Below are 20,065 nucleotides of genomic sequence, written 5' to 3' on the forward strand. Positions count from 1 at the left end.
CAGGTTATCTGTCCCTCAGTGTGCAAGCAGGCACCCGTGCCTGGAGTGAGCCTGGGAACAGGGCAGAGTGATGAAGGTGAAGACTTCCAGGCTGAGAGTGGTCAAAGCCCAGCAGGGACAGTGGCTCTGATAGTGCCTGAAACCCTCTTCTGCTTGTGTGTAAAATAAAGTGCCTTTTGCTGAATGGTGAGAGGCGGGAGGCAGAGGGTAGCCCCTGCGACAGTGGAGCTGTGGGGAGCAGAGTGCTCTGGCTTTCAACTCAAGCAAATTGTGCAGGAGGATGCGGCACCCCGTGATGAACTACCCAGTAGTGCTGGTTAGCAGCAGTGACTCATGCTTTCCTGACAGTTGCAAGAAGCAGGCTTGCAAATGGTTTGAAAGTGCAGGCTTTGAGATTTGAAGGGGTCATAAAGGTTCTTAAAAACTTCATAAAGGTACTCTCAGTCCAGAAAGCTGACTATATCAGATTATTATTATCCCTTATTATCAGATTATCAGATCTGATTATTATCCCTTACTGATAGTTCAAACCGGCAGTGATAATGTTGCTGAGAGAAGCCTGAGAGCTATCAAAAGGGACTTCAGGGGACGGGGCAGTTAGTGGACAGAGCAGGGGTACAGGTGGTGTTTGTCTCTTCAGTGGCAGCGAGGGATACTGAGAGGACAAGGAAAACCTACCTGATAAATACATGGCTAAGAGGCTGGTGCCACTGCAGGAATTTTGGCATTTTCAACCATGGGCTGATTTACTCAGCACCTGGACTGATGGCTGCTGATGGGATCCACCTGGGTCATAGGAGGGGAAAGAGTTCTGGCCCAAGAGCTGCCACAGCTCAATGACAGGGCTTTAAACTATCTATGATACTGTGAAGGGTGTAGGGGGTGATACTGAGCCTCCCACTAAGCGTGGGACAGCATAGCTAAGTTAGAAATATAAGGTGCTAGTGGGGGCCCTCAATCTGCTGCATCTTATAATGAGTATTCCAGGCTGCAAGCAGTCCAAGAGATTCCTGGAGTCCTTTTACAATGACCTCCCAGAGGTGAAGTGTTGCTGGACCTGGTGCTTACTAATGTGAAAGAGATCGTGAAAGAGGTTAATATTGGAGATAGCCTGGGCTGCAGTGATCATGTCCTATCAAGTTCGTGATCTGAAGGAATGTGAGCCTGACAAAGATTAGAGACTGGACCTTGAACTTCAGGACAGTGAACTTTGGACTGTTCAGGGAATTGTTGGATGAGCTCCCCTGGGAAAATGTCCTTAGGGACAAAGGAATAGAACAGAGCTGGCAGCACTTTAAGGATGCCTTTCTGAGAGCACAAGAGCTCTCCATCCCTCAGAATAAGAAACCAGGGAGAGGAGACTGGAAATCAGCGTGGCTGAGCAAGGACCTGCTGGCCAGGCTGAGGGAAAAAAAGTGTCAGCAATGGAAGCAGGGATGGGTGGCCTGGGAAGAATATAGGAATGCTGTTTGAATGTGGAGGGTTGGAGTCAGGAATGCCGAAGTGCAATTGAACTTGGCAAGAGATGTGAAAAACAACAAGAAGGGATTCTTTAGATGTGTCGGGCAGAACACAGAAGCAAAGGAGAGTGTACCCCCTCTGATAAATGAAAAGGGAGAGCTGACGCCCTCAGACATGGAGAAGGCTGAGGTACTTAATGAGTTATTTGCCTTGGTTTTCATGTCCAGTCAGGCTTCTCATGCCTCTCCTGTCCCTGCATATCTAAGGGGGGGTTGGGGGAGCAAAATGTCTCCCAGTGTTAGATTGAAGCGAGTCTGAGACCACCTCATGAGACTGAATGTGTACAAGTCTGTATGTCCAGATAACTTGCATCTCAGGGTTTTGAAGGAACTGGTTGTTGTGACAAACTGCTCTCCATCATGTCTGAAAAATTGTGACTGTGTCAGGTGAAATGGACGTATAACTGGAAATAGGGAAACATAACTCTGATATTCAAGAAAAGGAGAAAGATCTGGGGAGCTACATGTCAGTTGAGCTTCATGTCTGTGCCTGGGAAGATCATGTTAAGGCACATGTGAGACAATGTGGTGATCTGAGACAGCCAGCATAGCTTCACCAAGGGCAGATTATGCTTCACCAATATGGTGCTCTTCTGTGATGGAGTGATGGAATTTGTGGACAAAAGAAGGGCAACTGATATTGTTTGTCTGGACTTGTGCAAGGCCTTTGAGATAGTCCTCCACCACATCCTTGTCTCTAAATTGTAGAAAGGTAGATTTGAAAGCTGGGCTATTAGGTGGATAAATAATTGGTTGGATGGTCATATCCAGAGGGTTGTTGTCACTAGCTCTGTGTCCAGGAGGACGCTGATCATGTGTGTTTTCCCCCAGGGGTCCATGTTGGGACTGGTGTGACAGTGGGATCAAGTGTACCTTCAGCAATGTTCCTGATGACACCAAACTGAGTAGTGCAGTTAACACAATAGAAGGGAGGGATGCTGTTCAGAGGGACAAAGACATACTCAAAAAGTAGCCACAGGAAAATCTAATGAGGTTCAACAAGGCCCAGTGCAAGGTGTGTTGTACTTTGGTTGAGGCAATCCCAGATACAAGTACAGACTACGAGAAGAACTCATTGAGAGCAGCCCTATGGAGGAAGACTTGAAGTCTTGGTGAATAAAAAGCAGGATATGAGCCAGCAGTGTGCTATTGTATCTCAGAAGGCCAACGGTATCTTGGGCTGCACCAAAAGAGTTTGGCCAGCAGACAGAGGGAGGGCATTGTTCCCCTCTGCTCTGCCCCTGTGAGACCCCACCTGGAGTACTTCACCAGGTCTGGGACCCCTAGCACAGCAAGGATGTGGAGTGGATCTCCACATGGAGTGGATCCAGGGGAGGGCGTGAGGATGGTCAGAGGACTGTGAAGAAAAGTTGAGGGAGTTGAGCTTGTTCAGCCTGGAGAAAAGAAGGTTCTGGGAAGACCTCATTGCGGCCTTCCAGTACTTGAAGTGAGCTTACAAGCTGGAGGGAGACTGACTTTTTATATGGTCTGACAGTGATAGGACAAGGGGGAATGGCTTTAAACTAAAAGAGGGGAGGTTCTGGGTGGGCGCTGTGAAGAAATTTTTTACTGAGAGAGCATTGAGGTGCTAGCACAGGCTGCACAGAGAGGTTATGGATATCCCATCTTTGGAGGCATTCAGGGTCTGGTTGGGTGGGATCCTGGGCAGCCTGATATGGTGTATGGCAACCCTGCCCATGGCAGGGGGGTTAGAACTATGTATTCTCTGAGGTGCCATCCACCCTAAACCTTCTATGATTCTAAGGTCAGCACAGAAAGCCAAACATATCAGGGGCTGCATCAAAAGAAGCAAGGCCAGGAGGGGTATAAGGAAAATATTTTTTATGCTTAGGGCGGTGAGGCACTGGCATGGTCAGGCTGGGTGGGGGCTCTGAGCAGCCTGATGGAGCTGTAGGTGTCCCTGTTCAGTGCATGGGGGTTGGACCTTTAAAGATCCCTTCCAGCTCAAATGATTCCATGATTCTATGATTTTATGACAAATGGGCCTGGATGTGCAGGAAACTCAAAACTTGTTAGAAATTCTGGAGAACAATATCCCAGTAAGGATTAAGTGCAGGGAGAGATCTGAGGTCTAACAGGCTGTGATTGCTTGGCAGAAGGTCTGTGAAGAAGGACAGATTGCAGAAAAGCAAAAGCAAAAGGGTCATAGAGAGAAGAGTAGGGACGGAACGGCAATTCCTGCAGTGAAGCTGAGTCAGGTGCAAAAAAGGATAGGCAAAAAAATTTGAAGCTATAGAAATGGAAAGTGTACAGAAATTTAAGACAGAGGAGGTTTAGGTTAGATATCAGGAGGAAGTTTTTCACGCAGAGAGTGGTGACGCACTGGAACAGGTTGCCCAAGGAGGTTGTGGATGCCTCATCCCTGGAGGCATTCAAGGCCAGGCTGGATGTGGCTCTGGGCAGCCTGGTCTGGTGGATGGTGACCATGCACAAAGCAGGGGGTTGAAACTAGACGATCATTGTAGTCCTTTTCAATCCAGGCCATTCTATGATTCTATGATCTTTACAAACTCTCTGTATAATATGAATGTAATAGATAATAAATGTATAATTTATAGCATATATTATACAATATAAACTGTACAGATGAAAGCTAATCTGCCCGTGGCTGCACAGCACACTGTCTGGGCTAGTGAGTGCCTGATAGGCACCTTGGGTTGTCACTTGATTCACTTCATGAGCTAACGAAGTGTGGGCAGAGAAGAGGCCATTTTCCCTGAATGCTGTGGCACGAGCCTTTCTGCTGCTGCATGGCAAATTGAAGCAGGGAAGCTGGAAGTCAGCCTGGCCATGCCGAAGGGCTCTGTTCAGTAACGGTGGATCCCCATTAAGTTCACTGTGTGGCCTTATGATGTGCAAAGAGGGGAACAAACCCGACTGAGGGAGATGTTGCTTCAGTCGGGGACAATGCATGCAGGTGCTTACCTGCTTCACGTGTCAGTGAATCTCTTGCTGCATGGCTTGTGTTTCGGGACAGGACTCGGGAAGCTGCAGAGCTCTTGGTCTGACCTGGGTTGTGCTCACGGTATGGCAGGATGTTGTTGCATGGAAGAAGAGAGGAGGGCCTGTGAGGTGAGGTTACTAAAATTGGATAGATAGTGTCAGGAAATCTTGCTTGTTTTACTTTATGTGGGAATTCCTTCTTTTAGAAGTGAGAAATAGGGTTGCTCTGAGCAACCTGATCAAGTAGTAGATGTTCTTGTTCATTGCAAGGGAATTGGACCAAATGGCCTTTAACAGTATATTCCAATTCAAACCATTCTATGATTCTAAACTGCAGGGCTGTGTTAGGTTATGGCCCAGCAGAACAAGTATTTAAAATGGGAGTTAGTGGAAAACTTGTATGATAGATGATGAAAAAACTGAGAAGAAGACGGCAGTGAGGAGTGTTGAGAGGTATTAGAGGTAATATCTTCATAGGCAGTGAAGATATTGCTGGAGTTTTTATGAGTTGGTCCTTGGGCTGGTTTTACGCTCTGCTTTTATTAGGGACATTAAACATCTTGTCATAAAATAAAAAAGTAGTTGTGTGTTATTGAAATTTGCAGATGTTGCAAAGTTGGGCAGTGTTTTTAGCACACGAGTCTGCCTCATGTAAGGGATTCTGACCTACAGTGCAAAAAATGTGAATTCATAGGCTTGGGCTCAGGGAAAGCTGTCAGTGCTGCTGGTCAGATCTGGTCCGAAGGCAAAGTGCAGTTCTGGTCTTTTGTGATAAAGAAGATGAATTGAAACTGGCATATGTGCAGAATGGGATGATCAGAGGGATGAAAAAGCTAATAAATGGCAGAGTTTAAAGATTTTGATTTATTTAGCCTGCAGAATTAAAACTGAGATGATACACTGCTGGTCTCTGTAAATACACTGATGTTTAGTGCCAAGAAGAGAAAAAAAGTCCTTGAAATAAAGGACAAGAAAATAGGTTTTAATGGATCATAAGGAAACTGAGGTTGGATAACTAGGAAATTTTGGGTCAGAAGGAAGTGAGATTTTGAGTTAGCCTGAAGAACTTCTGCAGCGAACTGGGAGATGAAGCTGAAACCACTTCCTCCATACACTAAATGGTAGGCAATAGATCTATTACCATGGACAGTTTCTTCACTGAAGGTGTAGTTTCCAGAAGAGCCCTGAAACTTGAGTTACTTGGCTAGATTTGCTCACAATCTCATCTCCCGTACCTTTGCAGAAAGACCTTCTCTGCTTTTGCATGGGCAGCCTTTCTGAAAACTGTACTATTGTATGTGACTTTTGGATGAACCAGCGTTGGGAGTGAATGCAAGCCAGCCAGCAGGATGGTAGCAAGGCATGAAGGATTCTGCAGGCAGAAAGGTCTTTTGAAATAGGGGTAGGAAAAACTGATAGGTGAATCCACTTAACCCAGGGAGTCTGGGAATTCTGTGTGTGAAACTGCAGCTACTGTGGTTCTTGTTAAACTAAGATTTCAGCCTGTTTTTCAGATCAGACTTTCACAGATGCTAACACCTGTCACCACAGGCTGCTAACAGTGCCCTGTGGGATAGGTACTGCACTTTTCCTTAGGTCTTTGATTTTCCTCAGAGGACTTACTGCAGGTGCTTGCTAGGTCAGATGTTAGTTTTATAAGAGAGAAAACTCTCAGTGATCTCCTTGTCTCAATCTCTATGATTCTGTGCTGAATATGGATTATGGCTACATTCCTGGAACAGGAGAGTTTTAGAATATCTTCTGTGTGCTTATATATTGATAAATAGAATTTATTGGACAGTGTCTATGAATTTAGCTAAGCTCTGATAAAGCAAGATCTTGAACCTTGGGTACTGGCCTGGTGGTACCAGCCATTCTTGTAGAGGCAGAACTGTACTGTAAAACTAGATCCTACTCATCCAGAAAATGCTGGGCTTGTTCAGCTTGAATTTCTTCTGATTTGCTTCTCTGTGGTTGTACAGCTCCCCAGTTTCTGTTGCCCTGAATGTTTTTGCAGCCAGCCTTGTTAGCAGTACAGGAGTGTGAAAAGCTTCTGCATACTGAGTTGATCTGAGAATAGTGTGTTGAAATGACACACTAAAAGAGCATCATCAGCAGTGACACACCGAGATATGCTTGGGGATTATTCGCTGCATCAGATAAAGATCTGATGTGCTCTGTTTCTGACTCAGGAGCCAGTGGGATGTGAATGTGGCTCTCTTTTCCACTTCACCATTCATCATTTTCAAAGGCAGTGCAGAAAAAGTCTGCCCCACGGGGACTTCATTAGGGATTTTGTCTAGGTTGGGATTGGCTTTGCAGTCTGAATGTGCTTGGGCTGATCTGGTGATGTTCAATAATGCAGTTCATTTGTGTTGCATTCAGAAAGCTTAAGAAACAAAGCTTGTTGCAGTGCAAATCCATTTTTTCCCTTTTCTGAGGCCCTTTGGCTTCTTTTTCATTCCTTTTGTAATGTCAGGTTTCTGCTGTTACTTTTGATCTGAAGCTGAGATTTTAAATTTGTGCTCCATGACCACTGCTGGGAAATAAATTGGCTTCTGCTGCAGATGCAAGCTCCTGAGCCTGGCCCAGGCCGGGCAGCTCTCATCTGCTCAGCTTCATTCTTTGGCTTCAACACAATTATGGAGGCACTGCAGTTGTGACTCAGGAGAAATTTTGACTTGATTCTATTACGGTTGATATGACACCGACTTTAATGGAAGCAGGATTGGACCTGCTCCTGTAAACCACCTATTAATTTTACGGTTGTGTCAGCAGACCCTGATCAAGATAAGAGCACTACTGTATTCATTATTTTAAAAACCTAAATCTAGACAGAGTTTCTTCCTGTAAGAGTCTGCAATATAAAGATAGTCTTTTAGCATATAAACGTTTATTGCTTTTGAATACCTAGGCAGATATTTGGCCTGCTGGTGCCTTCATTAGGAAAGCAACTAACGCATAATCTGAACTCAGTACAGGAAACTTAGTTGGGAAGATCTGAGGAAAATCCTTTGGGTCACTTTAGAATATACAAATGTGTAAAGTTGGAAAAAAGAACCCTTGTGATTTTTTTTTTTTTTTGCATTTTAGAAGTTCTTTGGAAGGTCCACGTGCTTTTTGTTCCTGGTAGTCCAACTGCCTGATCTCTGACCTCTTCACTCACCCCTTCTGTTGAAATTGCTACTATGTAACTAGGTTTTTTTTTCTTTTTTTTTTTTTTTCTTTTCTTCTCTTCCAGTCAGACTGAACTTCTTTCATCAAAGCCAAAATTAATTGCATGGCTCAAGTCTGACCCATTAAAAGACAGGTTCCAGTGTTGTGCTAGTGTGAGGATGAGGGGGACAGCAGAAGAGCAGAGCTACCTGACTTGCTTAAGAATTTGATGGGTCAGCTGTGTCACTGGCAATCTAGGTGAGGGCACAGCAGCACCAAAGATATGTGGAAATCTTTGGGATTTTTTTTTTTTTTTTTTTTTTTTTTTTTTTTTTTTTTTTTTTTGTGAAGATCTCAGAGCAGCAGATCCTGGAGCACTACAGGTTTTAAAGTCTAGCAAATTTGCTGTTTTCCAGGATGCTGCTCAGCATTTTAGTGAGAAAGACTGGATCTTTCCAAAATGCCTTAGCCTGGGATGCTTTGCTTGATGATACTTAAAGTACATCCAGATCAATCCCTTTCCAGAATGACACTGTAGTCACTGATGTCCCTGTCCTCTGAGCTAGCACCTAGCAGATGTTGTTATTGGCTTTACATAAAGCTATCTGGAGTCAGGCTTTTGTTGTCAGTCCTTGGCCAAATAATCTTGATGAAAGAGTAAAACATAAAGTACTTGAATGGGATGAATTTTTGTCACTGCATATCTATTATAATTATTTGATCTCCATAGCAATGTGTTTTATGAAGAGTCTTGAGTGTTCTGCAGCTTTTATGATGACACTGTGGAGGAATCAAGTGCTTCTCTGATTATGGGTAACTCAAGTCTAGGGGGTACCTGCTGAGTGTAAACACTCATGTAGATCAAGTACTACCATCCCTCGTGCTATAAGGTCTTTGGAATGTGAATTTAGCTGATCCTGCAGGAGTCATGTGCTTTCTGCTCAAGGAGGGCTATCTCCTTTAATCTGATGTTCTGTACTTAAAGAACTGCAAAGCAAAATAAAAAACACCGATGAAACCCTTTGATGCTGTGCTCAATCTTAGCTGTATTTAAACAAAACACAATTTATTTATAATCTCTACTCAGTGAAAAGCTCGACTAGCATTTCAGTTGTACAGCCTGAAGATTATGTGTATAGCTGCAGGAGAGCAGATCTGGGTTGATATACATGTTGTCTTTTGACAGAAGAGAATTTGTGGAGCGGGAAGCTAGTGTGGGTCAGGTTACAGCTTTTAGTAAATCTGAGCATGCCTGAAATGGCTCTTTTAATGTCTCAAAATATTTGCTGCCTTTTTATCATCACAAGCCTGATTCAAGTTCCATTTAAACTGATGGTAACTTTTCTGCTGTCTTCTTTAAAAATTGGCTCAGGCCCTGTATCAGATTGCATACCACCTTGTTTTCTGATTCTTGGAAGGATTCAGCCAAGCGTGATAAATTAGATGCTTAGATAACACTGATGACTACAGCTCTTGATTATGCCAGGGAAACCAAAAATAAAATAGAGGTCAGAAGTGTGAATGGTAAGTGGCATGGTATGGGTCTGGTCCTGCTGGCAGGGACAGAGGGGAACACACCGGCTTGTTCACGTGGTTTTGAAAAGTTTACTTCTTCCCCATGCCATTACTGTTGTTGCCAGCATGGAGGAGGGAGCTCCTAGCTCTCAGGGGAATGGTACTGTGGCACTGTGCAAGGCCCTCAATGGTCTCTCCCTGGAACGTCAGCTTGGCCTCCAACTGAAGATATTGCACTTTGGTTGAAGCCATCCCAGATATGAGTACAGACTGTGAGAACTCACTGAGAGCATCCCTGTGAAGAAGGACTTGGGGGCCCTGGTGGATGAAAAGCTTCACATGAGCCAGCAGTGTGCGCTTGCAACCCAGAAGACCAACTGTATCCTGTGCTGCATCAAAAGATTGGTGGCCAGCAGGGAGAAGGAGGGAATTGTTCTCCTCTGTTCTGTCTTTGTGAAATCCTGTCTGAAGTACTGCATCCAGGTCTGGGATCCCCAGTTCAGCAAGGATGTGAAGCTGCTGGAGTGAGTCCAGGACAGGGCATGAGGATGATCAGAAAGCTGGAGCATCTCTTCTGTGAAAAAAGGCTGAAGGAATTGGGCTTGTTCAGCTTGGAGCAGAGAAGGCTCTGGGGAGACAGCATTGAGGCCTTCCAGAACGTAAAGGGTGTTTGCAAGCAGAAGGAAAACCAACTTTTTACACGGTCTGATAGTGATAGGACAAGGGGGAATGGCTTTAAACAAAAAGAGGTGAGATTTAGATTAGATGTGATGAAGAAATTTTTTACTCAGGGGGCAATGAGGCACTGGCACAGGCTGCATAGAGAGCTGTGGGTGCCCCATCCTGGAGGTGCTCAAGGCCAGGCAGGATGGGGCACTGGCCAGTCTCAGCTGGTGGGGAACAACCCTGAACACAAAGGAGATTGGAACTAGATGATCCCTAAGGTTGCCTTGAAGCTAAGCCATTCTATGATTCTGTGATTCTATGAAGTGTGAGCAGAGCCCAGGTGCTGAGGTGGCAGTGGGCCTTCCTCCTGCTTGCTTGGTTGGGCAGGGTTAGAGCAAACCCTGAGGAACAGAAGATGGCTGCTGGTAGGCAGCCTATGCTGGCAGACGTAAGCTCTAGTACCAAGGGGCGGTCCTCCTGTAATGGCTTTGTGTTTGGGGATTGCATGTGTGAAGCGTGACAGCTGCTGCAAACTTGAAACCTCCAAGGAGCAGATATCACTAAAACCACAAGCTGCAGATTTGGCAGTGGCAGAAATGGGTGGGGGCCTAATTGGCATCTCTCGTGTTGGAGAGCTCTGTAAACAACCCTGGCGTGCTGGGATAACGTAATGCTGGATCCCCATCTGCTCCTGCCAGGGGAGGTCCGGGTGGTGCGGAGGACATGGGAATAGGAAAAAAGGAGCTATGGGGCACAAGAGAGAGACCATGATGGTCCCCTTGGTATTTCATTGTTGATGCTGAAGCCTGCTGGCTTTGCTCACAAAATGCTGGTTTTCTGCTGCCTTCATCAGGACATGGAGATAGCGCTGTTCCTGTGCCAGTGTAGCTGTTTTTTATGGTAAGGCTCCCAAGGAGAGCGGGCTGTGCCAGCTCTTACTAACTTTTTGTGTGAAAGCGTTCATCTTCAGGCGCTCTCATAACTGCTTCGCACAGTACAATACATTCAAACTTTTTAAAAAACAATATTTATTTATTTATTATGTTTAAGTGAGGGTGTATGTATAATAAAGGCCTGTATGAAATGAATTAAAAGTTTGGGAGGAGAAGCTGATGAACACTCCATTCATGCCAGAGTATCGGGTGACCTCAGGTAGGGAAAATGCGATTGCCCAATGGTGGTTTTGCCATGGCACTTGCCTCATTTCCCTTGTCTTTTGCTGTGGAATATGCAATATCCAAAATCAGAATGGCAGCATGGAGGCATAGGTATTTGCTAGGTCTGTCTTTTGGCCATGCAGGGTTTCCTGCCATCTCTGTGTAGTGCTCATGGAGAAGCAGTGGTGCAAACATGCTAAAAAAGACAACTAGTCCTTTTGACAGGCCTGTTTTCATTCTCTCTTTTAATATTCTATGAGATTATTAAATGGTGTTCTGAAAAACACTGCTGAATGAAATGGTTTGGGATAACTCTGACACTCACTGGATCAGGCATTCAGTATGCAGTGCTTGCCTCACACTGCTCTCCGCTAACTTAGGAGGAAAGTGGCACTGCCTGGACTCTGAGATTTGGCTTCTGTTTGTGGCCAGATGTTGTCCATGCAGCCAGAGACTTCCCAACATAGCATGCTGAACTGCGCCTTTATTTATGACCACTCTGGATGAGTGTTAATTATTAGCTGAAGATAGTGTGCTCTAGAGGGTGTTTGCCTTATGGCATGGGAAGGGCCAACCATATGTAACATGCATGTGTTTGTAGGCAGAGGAGCAAAGAAAACCACTTCAGAGGAGGACAGGGAATTTTTTGCTTGCTTCTCTTCACCACATAGGCTGTTTTTATTAATGTTATACAGGCATGAAAGGGATTTGTGTGAACTTATTTAGAAGACAATCTATTTAAACATAATTTTATTAACACAGCATGGATTAACACAATGGTAACACACAGCAGATACATAGGAAGTGCTGACTGCATCCTATACGCTTCTTTTTAATGGTTGTTTGGACTCCTGGATAGATATTTTCTTGTAAAGTTCCTGTATTGATTCAGTGTAGTAGTTTACCTAAGGCAGAACTGTATGTGGTATGGAGTCATTTGCTAAACATGAAACCTGTTTGCTGTGGTAATAGGTCTGGTGATCAGAGGAGCCATTCCTTTTGTCCTTTTGAGCTATTTCCTTTTGTCGTATTACAAAATAAATTTGTGCTCTGCAGTTTATTAAAAAAAAAAAAAAAGAAAAAAAAAAAAAGAATATTGATGAGAGTTATACACGACCCTGTCCTGTGCTTTCATTTGTGAAGCAACACTAATGTCTAACCATTCTTTAAATTATGAAACCATCCTCTGGACAGGATTTTTCCTATTTCCACTTATTTCCAGTTAGCTGCTTCACAGGGATATCTGTTTTAAGTAAGTTGCCAAAACCTTCCTTGTGGTTGCTGTAACTGTCTGCTACACTAATTTACAGTCTCACTGTTAATGGGTCTACCTGGAAATAGAACAATTGTTTTGCTCCTTATTTAGCTGCTAACCAGATGTTGTCAGGCTTCTGAATTAAATCCACTGGTTTATTTGCTTTTGTGATAGGTGCATCTTTGAACACTTGAATTACTTGAACTATTTGAGTTAAATAAAAGCTAAAAAAAACAGGTAGAAAGTGGTAATGTAGTAAACTGGAGATTGATCAATTCATAGTTGAATACTATATGAACAGACTTCATTGAAAACATGTGCTATGCGGTGAAGCACATGATTTATATAATTTTGAGGTCACCTCCTTATTTGGTCCCTGAATTGAATGATTTGCTCAAGGCAGGCAGCCTCCTCTTATGCAGGAAAGCAGGTTGCTTTCCACTACTGCTCCAGCTGGGTATGTTTGGTATTTGTGTCAGCCTTCGACAGAGATGTCGGGTGACATCAGGTGTAGTGCAGTAAAATATTGGCACTGGAAAATAACAGAGAAATCAGTTGATTCTAGAAGTGCTGAATCTAAGGTCCAAATATTTTCAGCTGTATTTAGGGGCTTTGTAAAGGTCATAGCCAGAAGGGGAAGGACTGTAAGAGCATGTCCAGAGGAGGACCAGAAAAATGATCCAAGGAATGGAACGTGTAGCCTATGAAGACAGGCTGAGAGCTGGGGCTGTTCACCCTGGAGAAAAGAAGGTTCTGGGGAGACACAAGAACAGCCTTCCAGTATCTAAAGGGACTGTAAGAAAGAAGGGGACAGACTCTTTGCAGAGTCTATTGTGATAGGACTGGAGAAAATGAGTTCAATCTAAAAGAAGGGAGACTGTAATTGGATATAAGGAAAAAAAGTTTTTTATGATGAGTAGTGAGGCACTGGCACTGCCCTGAGAAGTGGTGGATGCCCTATCCCTCCTTGAGAGGATACACTCAAGGTCAGGCTGGACCAGGCTCTGAGCACCTGATCAAGCTGTAGGTGTCCCTATTCATTGCAAGGGTTGGAGTAGGTGGCCTTAAGGGTTCCTTTGAGCTCCAATGATTCTGTCATTCTATAAAATGCAGCCACCTGCAATCAGCAGACATGATTGCCTCCCTGTGCTGGCAGTGGTGGCTTCCAGCATGTTTCCCATCCCAACCTGGTGAGGCAACAAGATGTGTGTTGGCAGGATGGACTGGCCTCACCCCTGCATAATCTTCATGCTGGCAGGATAAAACACATGCTCAAAGCGTGAGTGTGAACTAGTGTTAAGTAGAGCAATACAGGTGAATGTGCTGGTGACTATCAGTTCTTGTCTGTCTTGGTACCAGATGAACCATTCTTGTAAGGATCTTCCAGAGTATGAAAGAAGGAAAGAAGGATATACTGGGATTTTATTCCTCACATTCCTCGTATGTATTTATAATTCAAAGTCAGTGGCATTTGTTTAATAGAATTATAGACTGCCTTACGTCCTTAAAGCCCACTCAGCCCCATTCCCTGCTGTGGGAAGGGCTGCCACCCATCAGCTGAGGCTGCCAAGAGCTCCATCCCAGCTGGCCATGAGCACCTCCACGGATGGGGCATCCTCAGCTTCTTTGGGCACCATGATTTGCTTCAGTGGTCTTTTGTTACAAACAGAATTTCTAGAGAACTGTTTAAAGAATTTCTAATGAAAATATTGAACTTCACTGAAAGTGTGATTATTTAACTTTTCTGAATGTGTGGTTATTAGTATAATTACAGATCTGACCCTGCATCCTGATTGCTCTGTGAGGTTTTTATTGAAATATTTACCTACAGTTCTTGTATGGATTTCTCAGAATCACATAAACGGTAGGAGAGAACTAGCTGTGTTGTGAGAGAATGAAAAGTAAAAGCAGGCTGAACTTGTAAAATGAAGATTCAGTTTGTAAGCCTGAAATCCATTGAGCTCACCCAGCATGCAGACCTTATCCAAGGTCTGCCAGCTCAGCGCACCACAGCACTGTCATAATCGATCAAACCTGCCAGATAAAGAGAGGCTATTTTAAAATTTCTCCTTCAGGGCACGGGAAAGTACTGCTCACACGAAGATAGAAATTTATGATGATGCTAAAAAAGATGCAGATGAAGTGAATAATTAATGAATTCAAGACAGGACTGAAATATCCTCCTAAATTGTTGCTATTTTTAGTAAGGAGCGCTTCCGCAGTGTTTGTCATGTGATTCTATTGCCTTCTGAGAGCAGGAAAACAATTTGCATTAGTTTCTCTTTCCCCAATGGTCTGACAGATTCAGCATATAGTATCTCTTAGCATCTGCTTTTGCATTGAAGCAAAGAAAGTGATTTTGAACATCATGCAAAATAAAACACTAATGAGAGCTGTGCTTAAAAATGATCTTTGTAGAAGCTGAATATTTTTTATAGTACTTAGAGGCTGTACAAGGGGCTACTGCAATGTGCCTAACATTTAGCTGCTGCAGATGTCTGGTGGAACACATTGCTGCTGCAATTTCTAGCTGTCAGACTACATAGGAGGAAATTATCAATGGCTGATTGCAGGATTTGGCTCATATACAAAGATTTAATGTAAACAGGTACGTGTTTCTTTTCTTTCTCTAAACAGCATGGGTGTTGCTGTGTTTGAGCTATTTCACAGTATGGCAGGATGCTTGAGGTGGGCAGGGACCTCTGGAGGTCACCTGCTTCACCCCTGCTCCAGCAGAGACACCAGAGCAGGATGCCCAGGGCCATGGCCAGGCACCTTTGGAAGATCTCTAGGGAGGGGAACTCCAAAGACTCTCTACTTCACACAGTAAAAGTGTCATAGTCAGAAAATGACATAAATGATTATATGCAGCAGCTCTGCGGACCTGCTCACGTTTTTATGCACTCTGCTCAGCTGAGCCTGCAGGGAGGGACATCTGGTGGTGGAACGGTTGGAGATGCTGTGAGGAATGGGGCTGCGGTCTTTTCTTCTGCTACAGCCAACTGAATTTATGCAGGGCCATTGCCTCTGCCATAGTGAATTTCCAAGTGTTTAATGTCCCCCTGCCTGGCCCTGGAGGGGATTTCTCCTTCCTGAGAAGTGATGAGGTTCCCAACAGAGTCAGAAACTGCTTGCTTGCTGCCTTTCTAGACTAACAGACTAGTCACAGGTTAACTACAGGAAAAAAACCCCACAGAAAAAAAAAACCTCTAAATCCTAACCTTTTTGGCATTGAAGAAGATCTTGAATTTGCAGCCTTGTCTCCAGGTAGTAGGTGGAGTGCTGACTGGTTGCTCTCCCATGTGGGTTGGTTCCTATTTGTGTTGGTTCTTGTTGTGTTGAGGGACATGGTTTAGTGGGAGCTATTGGGAATAGGTGAACGGTTGGACTGGATGATCTCTTAGGTCTTTTCCAACCTTGGTGATTCTATGATTCTATGATTCTATGTGACTCCTGTGAAGTATGTAGGGCTCCCTGGATCCTAACAGGACCCTGGTCTCCAGCCCCAGTGGGGTGCAGACCCCTCGTGGGGAGCAGGTGCTTGCCATGCAGTCAGCAAGATGAAGTGTCACCATGAGGACACAGTGCTTTGGTGCCAGGGCTTCTCATGGATTGCTGGGACCACTCCACGCCCAGTCAAACTCTTTCGTCTCAAGGTGCATGCTAAGCCATCTTGGCTCTGTCAAGGAGAAGGCATTTCTGAGTATATCCTGAAACAGCAGAAAAACCTCTGGATTGAAGCATGTTGCTGTAGGAAAAGAGCTTGTGAGTCCTGAGACACAGAAGTGACTTTCAAAGTCTCCTTCAGCCCCAGGCCAAATTGCAACATAGTGGTGGTACATTTTGTGAAGCTCCTGGGTTAAGCTGTGGATGGTGGTTTATTGGAAGGAACTGGAGTTTGAGATATGGCTCCTTGGTTGTGCTCAGGTTGTAGGTGTACGTGCCATAAAGGCTTTGCTGCACCTGGCCCTTGATCTCTGTTTTTCCATCTCTATGTGTTTGTCTGAAAGGGCCATTTAAAATTTTAATTTCTCTAAGGCATATGCACACATGCTTTACATGTTTACATGCTTACAGAATCCGGCGCTGTATGAAGTTTTGTAATCAAGAGGAGGTGATCCTCAAGTAGAAGTTGAATTTGGTAGATGTGAGTGCTATTTGATTGAAAACTCTTGGAAAAATATTAAATTATCATTACTATATTTTGTACCAGCTGATAAGACTATTCCCAAGTTTACTCTTCCCAACTTTCCATCAGCTTCCCCATATTAGAGGCTAATACTTTTTTTCCAGTCTTCCTTCTCAGTCATTTGTGTAAGCACTTCCTAACTTATTCAAAATAAATCAGGTTATAAGCAGCTGTTTTTTAAGCCAGCCTCATTCATTTAGAGCAAAAGAGTGTAGGTGATACGCACTGACTCAATGAGAAAGTGAACTGGAAGGAGTGGGACGCTCTGACAAGGGAGATGGTGAATGGCTGATGCCTTTAGTGGATGTCTTCCATAGGATGGAACACAAAAACAATGCTTATACAGTCTGCAAGCCCGTCTTCACCTAAATTCATCTCAGCACATAGAGTTACTGCTCCTGTTTGAGGCTTTTGTGAATTGTGGTTCTGCGATAACAAACCAAATGATGGGTATTGAATTGCATCCTTTGTAATTAATGAGATGCACTGAGTACTCCTTGTGATAAAAAGATGTAGAGATTTTAAGATCTTGAATGATATCACCACTCTACAAACCTTTCGTAATGTCTGTTCAAGCACTTGCACTCATGATCAAGCAATTGCTTATATAAGCCCAGTAATATTTTGTGAGCTGCCTTGGGATGATCACAAATTAAAATCCTTGTTTCCATTTTCACTGGTGCTGATTTGATTTTGACAACAATGCTTCTGGAGGATCATTTTTGCTTCACACACTGTGTGCTACCCATGTGACTGCTTTATGAAACACTCAGCAATCCTGCTTTATTTAGTTAAAACTGGGATTATTCACTGCAAGGATTCATTCTGTAAATTGAACAAGGAAGTACTGATTTTGAGCAGTGAAATTCATAATTCTTTACGAAATAAATAGATTTTTTTTATGGCTAACTCCTTACCGATTTTTCTTCTCTTTTCATAGGAAAAATTAACCCAGGAGTGTGTATTCAGAGAGCAGTTTGAAGAAAACTGGTATAACACATATTCATCAAATCTATATAAACACGTGGACACTGGAAGACGATACTACGTTGCGTTAAATAAAGATGGGACTCCAAGAGAAGGGACTAGGACTAAACGGCATCAAAAATTTACACATTTTTTACCTAGACCAGTGGACCCTGAGAAAGTACCTGAACTATATAAGGATATTTTAAGCCAAAGTTGACAAAGACAATTCCTTCACTTGAGCCCTTAAAAAGTAACCACTATAAAGGTTTCATGCGGTGGGTTCTTATTGATTAGCTGTGTCATCACATCAGCTCCACTGTTGCCAAACTTTGTCGCATGCATAATGTATGATGGAGGCTTGGATGGAACATGCTGATTTTGTTCTGCACTTAAAGGTTTGTCCTCCTGGAGGAGAGCCTATGCCCACTCGCTTGATTTAGTACGAGAGGGAGAGCGCGAGAGAGTGAGTGAGAGCGAGAGGAAGCGAGAGCGTGAATGGGAGTGAGAGAGGGGAGCCAGAGGGAGGAGGAGAACGGCCTGATGCATGCTGGGGAATGGACACGCTTTTAAATTTTTGATCAGTTGTACTTCGTCATATATCAGCATAGCTGCCATACTTTGATTCATCGGGATTTTTGGCTGGTGGCCTGCTCAAGTGTACGCTGCATTTACAAAGGCATGGAGGGTGCAGTCTCACGTAGACAAGAGACTTTTCAGTTAATCGCTCGCTGGGTCTCACCCCGCTGAGTTTAAAGCAAAGACCTCTTAGTAAAAACAAATAAAAATAAAAAGTTAAATTTATTTATAGAAATTCCAAAGGCAACATTTTATTTATTTTATATATTTATTTATTATATAGAGTTTATTTTTAATGAAATATGTATAGGCCAGATAGGCATTTTGGAAGCTTTAGGCTCTGTAAGCATTAAAATGGCAAAGGCCACTATGAACCTGTGGTAAATTCATGCAAGTAAATATAAAGGTGCATGGATAAAGAGAATAACAATAAAAAGGTAATAATAATAAATTCTAGTGACCCTCATGTACTAAAGGCGACAATCTCTTTTGTGCCCATATTATTGTAAAAGTATGCATACCACTCATGACACTGAGTACTCACTCTTCTGACTGCTTGTTTCATAGCTTACCCCCAGAGGATTAAAAAGAAAACTGGGTCTCCAACTATTTTTCTGTGTCTGTAATATTTCCTCTCTGATAAAATGACTTATTACATCATTGTAAAATTCACAGCTGCGGAAAATATAAAGGTTGGAATATATTCTACTTGTTAAAACCTATTGCAGATCATACCAAAGCTAAATGATAAGTATGCCTTTTTTTTTTTTTTTTTTTTTTCTCTCTCCTCTAAAGCAGAATTCCAGAAACAGCATAAGTAATATCAACAGTTGTACTAATTTTAAGATTCCTCAAATAGCACATAAGGGTTTCAGAGGGCAAGAACCAGGCTAACAGGATCAATCTTGTAAATGTGTTTTATTTGTGCACTTAACTATCTACTATGAAATTATACAAGTTCCATAGGGGTCATTGTAACATCTTTTATGGAAAATTGCTTTCAGTGTGAACTGTCATAATACATGATATTAGCACCCTTCTTAAAGTAAAACTTGCAAAATGAAACTAATAAATCTCTATCAATAATGACAATGGGGGGAAAGTATTAGACTTTTTTCTTAAAGTATGTTCAGATATTCATGAACTGTGAAATAACAGTGTGTAATACTTAAGGAACTGTAGCATTGTATGTTAAGCACACAAACACATTGATGAGCTGTTACCATTTGGGAATTAATCTGTAGAAAGAAACATTTTTTTTTCCCCAGTACTCTGAAGGTTAAAAAAAAAGAGAGGAAAGTCACATAAGGTCCGCACGACAAATGCATTTTGGAGATGTTGCATCCTTTAGGATTCGAACCTGGTGCCATTAATGTGAGCACAGCTTTTGCTGTGGGGTCTGGAGGGAGCGTGATACCCCGGCTGCCCTTGGCAGCACTAGAGCTGAGCCAAAACATGCTTTGGCATAGCTGTAACTGTACCCTGCTCACAATTATGTAATCCTGATTTGTTTTTTCTCTGATGCACTCCTGTCTGTGCAGTATAAACAGATAGGATTCGAAGCATAAATCTGCTCTGGAATAGCTCATGGCTCGGTGCGCTTGGTGAGCGGGAGCTCTCTGTGCTCTGTGGGTAGGTAGGAGGAGCCATGCCTCAACTAGGAGATACCAGCAACCTTCACTACAAGATGGCATTTTGTTGTAATGTTTTTGAGTGATAAAGACACATAGAAGCAGATTGTTGATTTGTAAGATGCAGTCAGACACATGCACTTGCCTGGGGACTGCTGTTGCTGAGGGGCCTAAGCCCAACCTTCAGCACAGCGGTTGCGGTTGGTTTCCAACCCTTTCAAACCTGCATGTAAATGTGGCTGCAGGTTATCCAGGTGCTGAATGGTTGGGCCAGGAGCACAAAGCCTTGCAAAAGCTCAAACAAGTAAGCGAGCTCCTGGGACGTGCTGGGTTCACCACTTGTCAAACAGACCAATGGTACTGAAGGAAGGACGGCTGTGACTCTGTGTTTTGGCAGAAAATCTTGTGTGTGCCAAGAAGTGAACTGCGAAGTTTAAAAACCTGACGAGTAGAGGCCAGGGTGCTAG

General features: G+C 43.4%; 1 protein-coding gene across 1 annotated transcript in view; it reads left to right on the top strand.

Annotated features, from left to right (window-relative positions):
* Nucleotides 1–19,056, top strand: part of FGF9 (fibroblast growth factor 9) — a 30,893-nt gene extending 11,837 nt beyond the window's left edge. The window contains exon 3 of the mRNA XM_042868421.1: nucleotides 17,363–19,056. Within this exon, the coding sequence (XP_042724355.1) occupies nucleotides 17,363–17,608 (246 nt within the window). The 3' untranslated portion in view covers nucleotides 17,609–19,056. The remainder of the gene's footprint in view (nucleotides 1–17,362) is intronic.
* The last annotated feature ends 1,009 nt before the right edge of the window (nucleotides 19,057–20,065 follow it).

This window comes from Lagopus leucura, unplaced genomic scaffold, assembly GCF_019238085.1.
Source record: "Lagopus leucura isolate 7727_CA_CO unplaced genomic scaffold, USGS_WTPT01 Super-Scaffold_100001, whole genome shotgun sequence".
Classification (NCBI taxonomy): domain Eukaryota; kingdom Metazoa; phylum Chordata; class Aves; order Galliformes; family Phasianidae; genus Lagopus; species Lagopus leucura.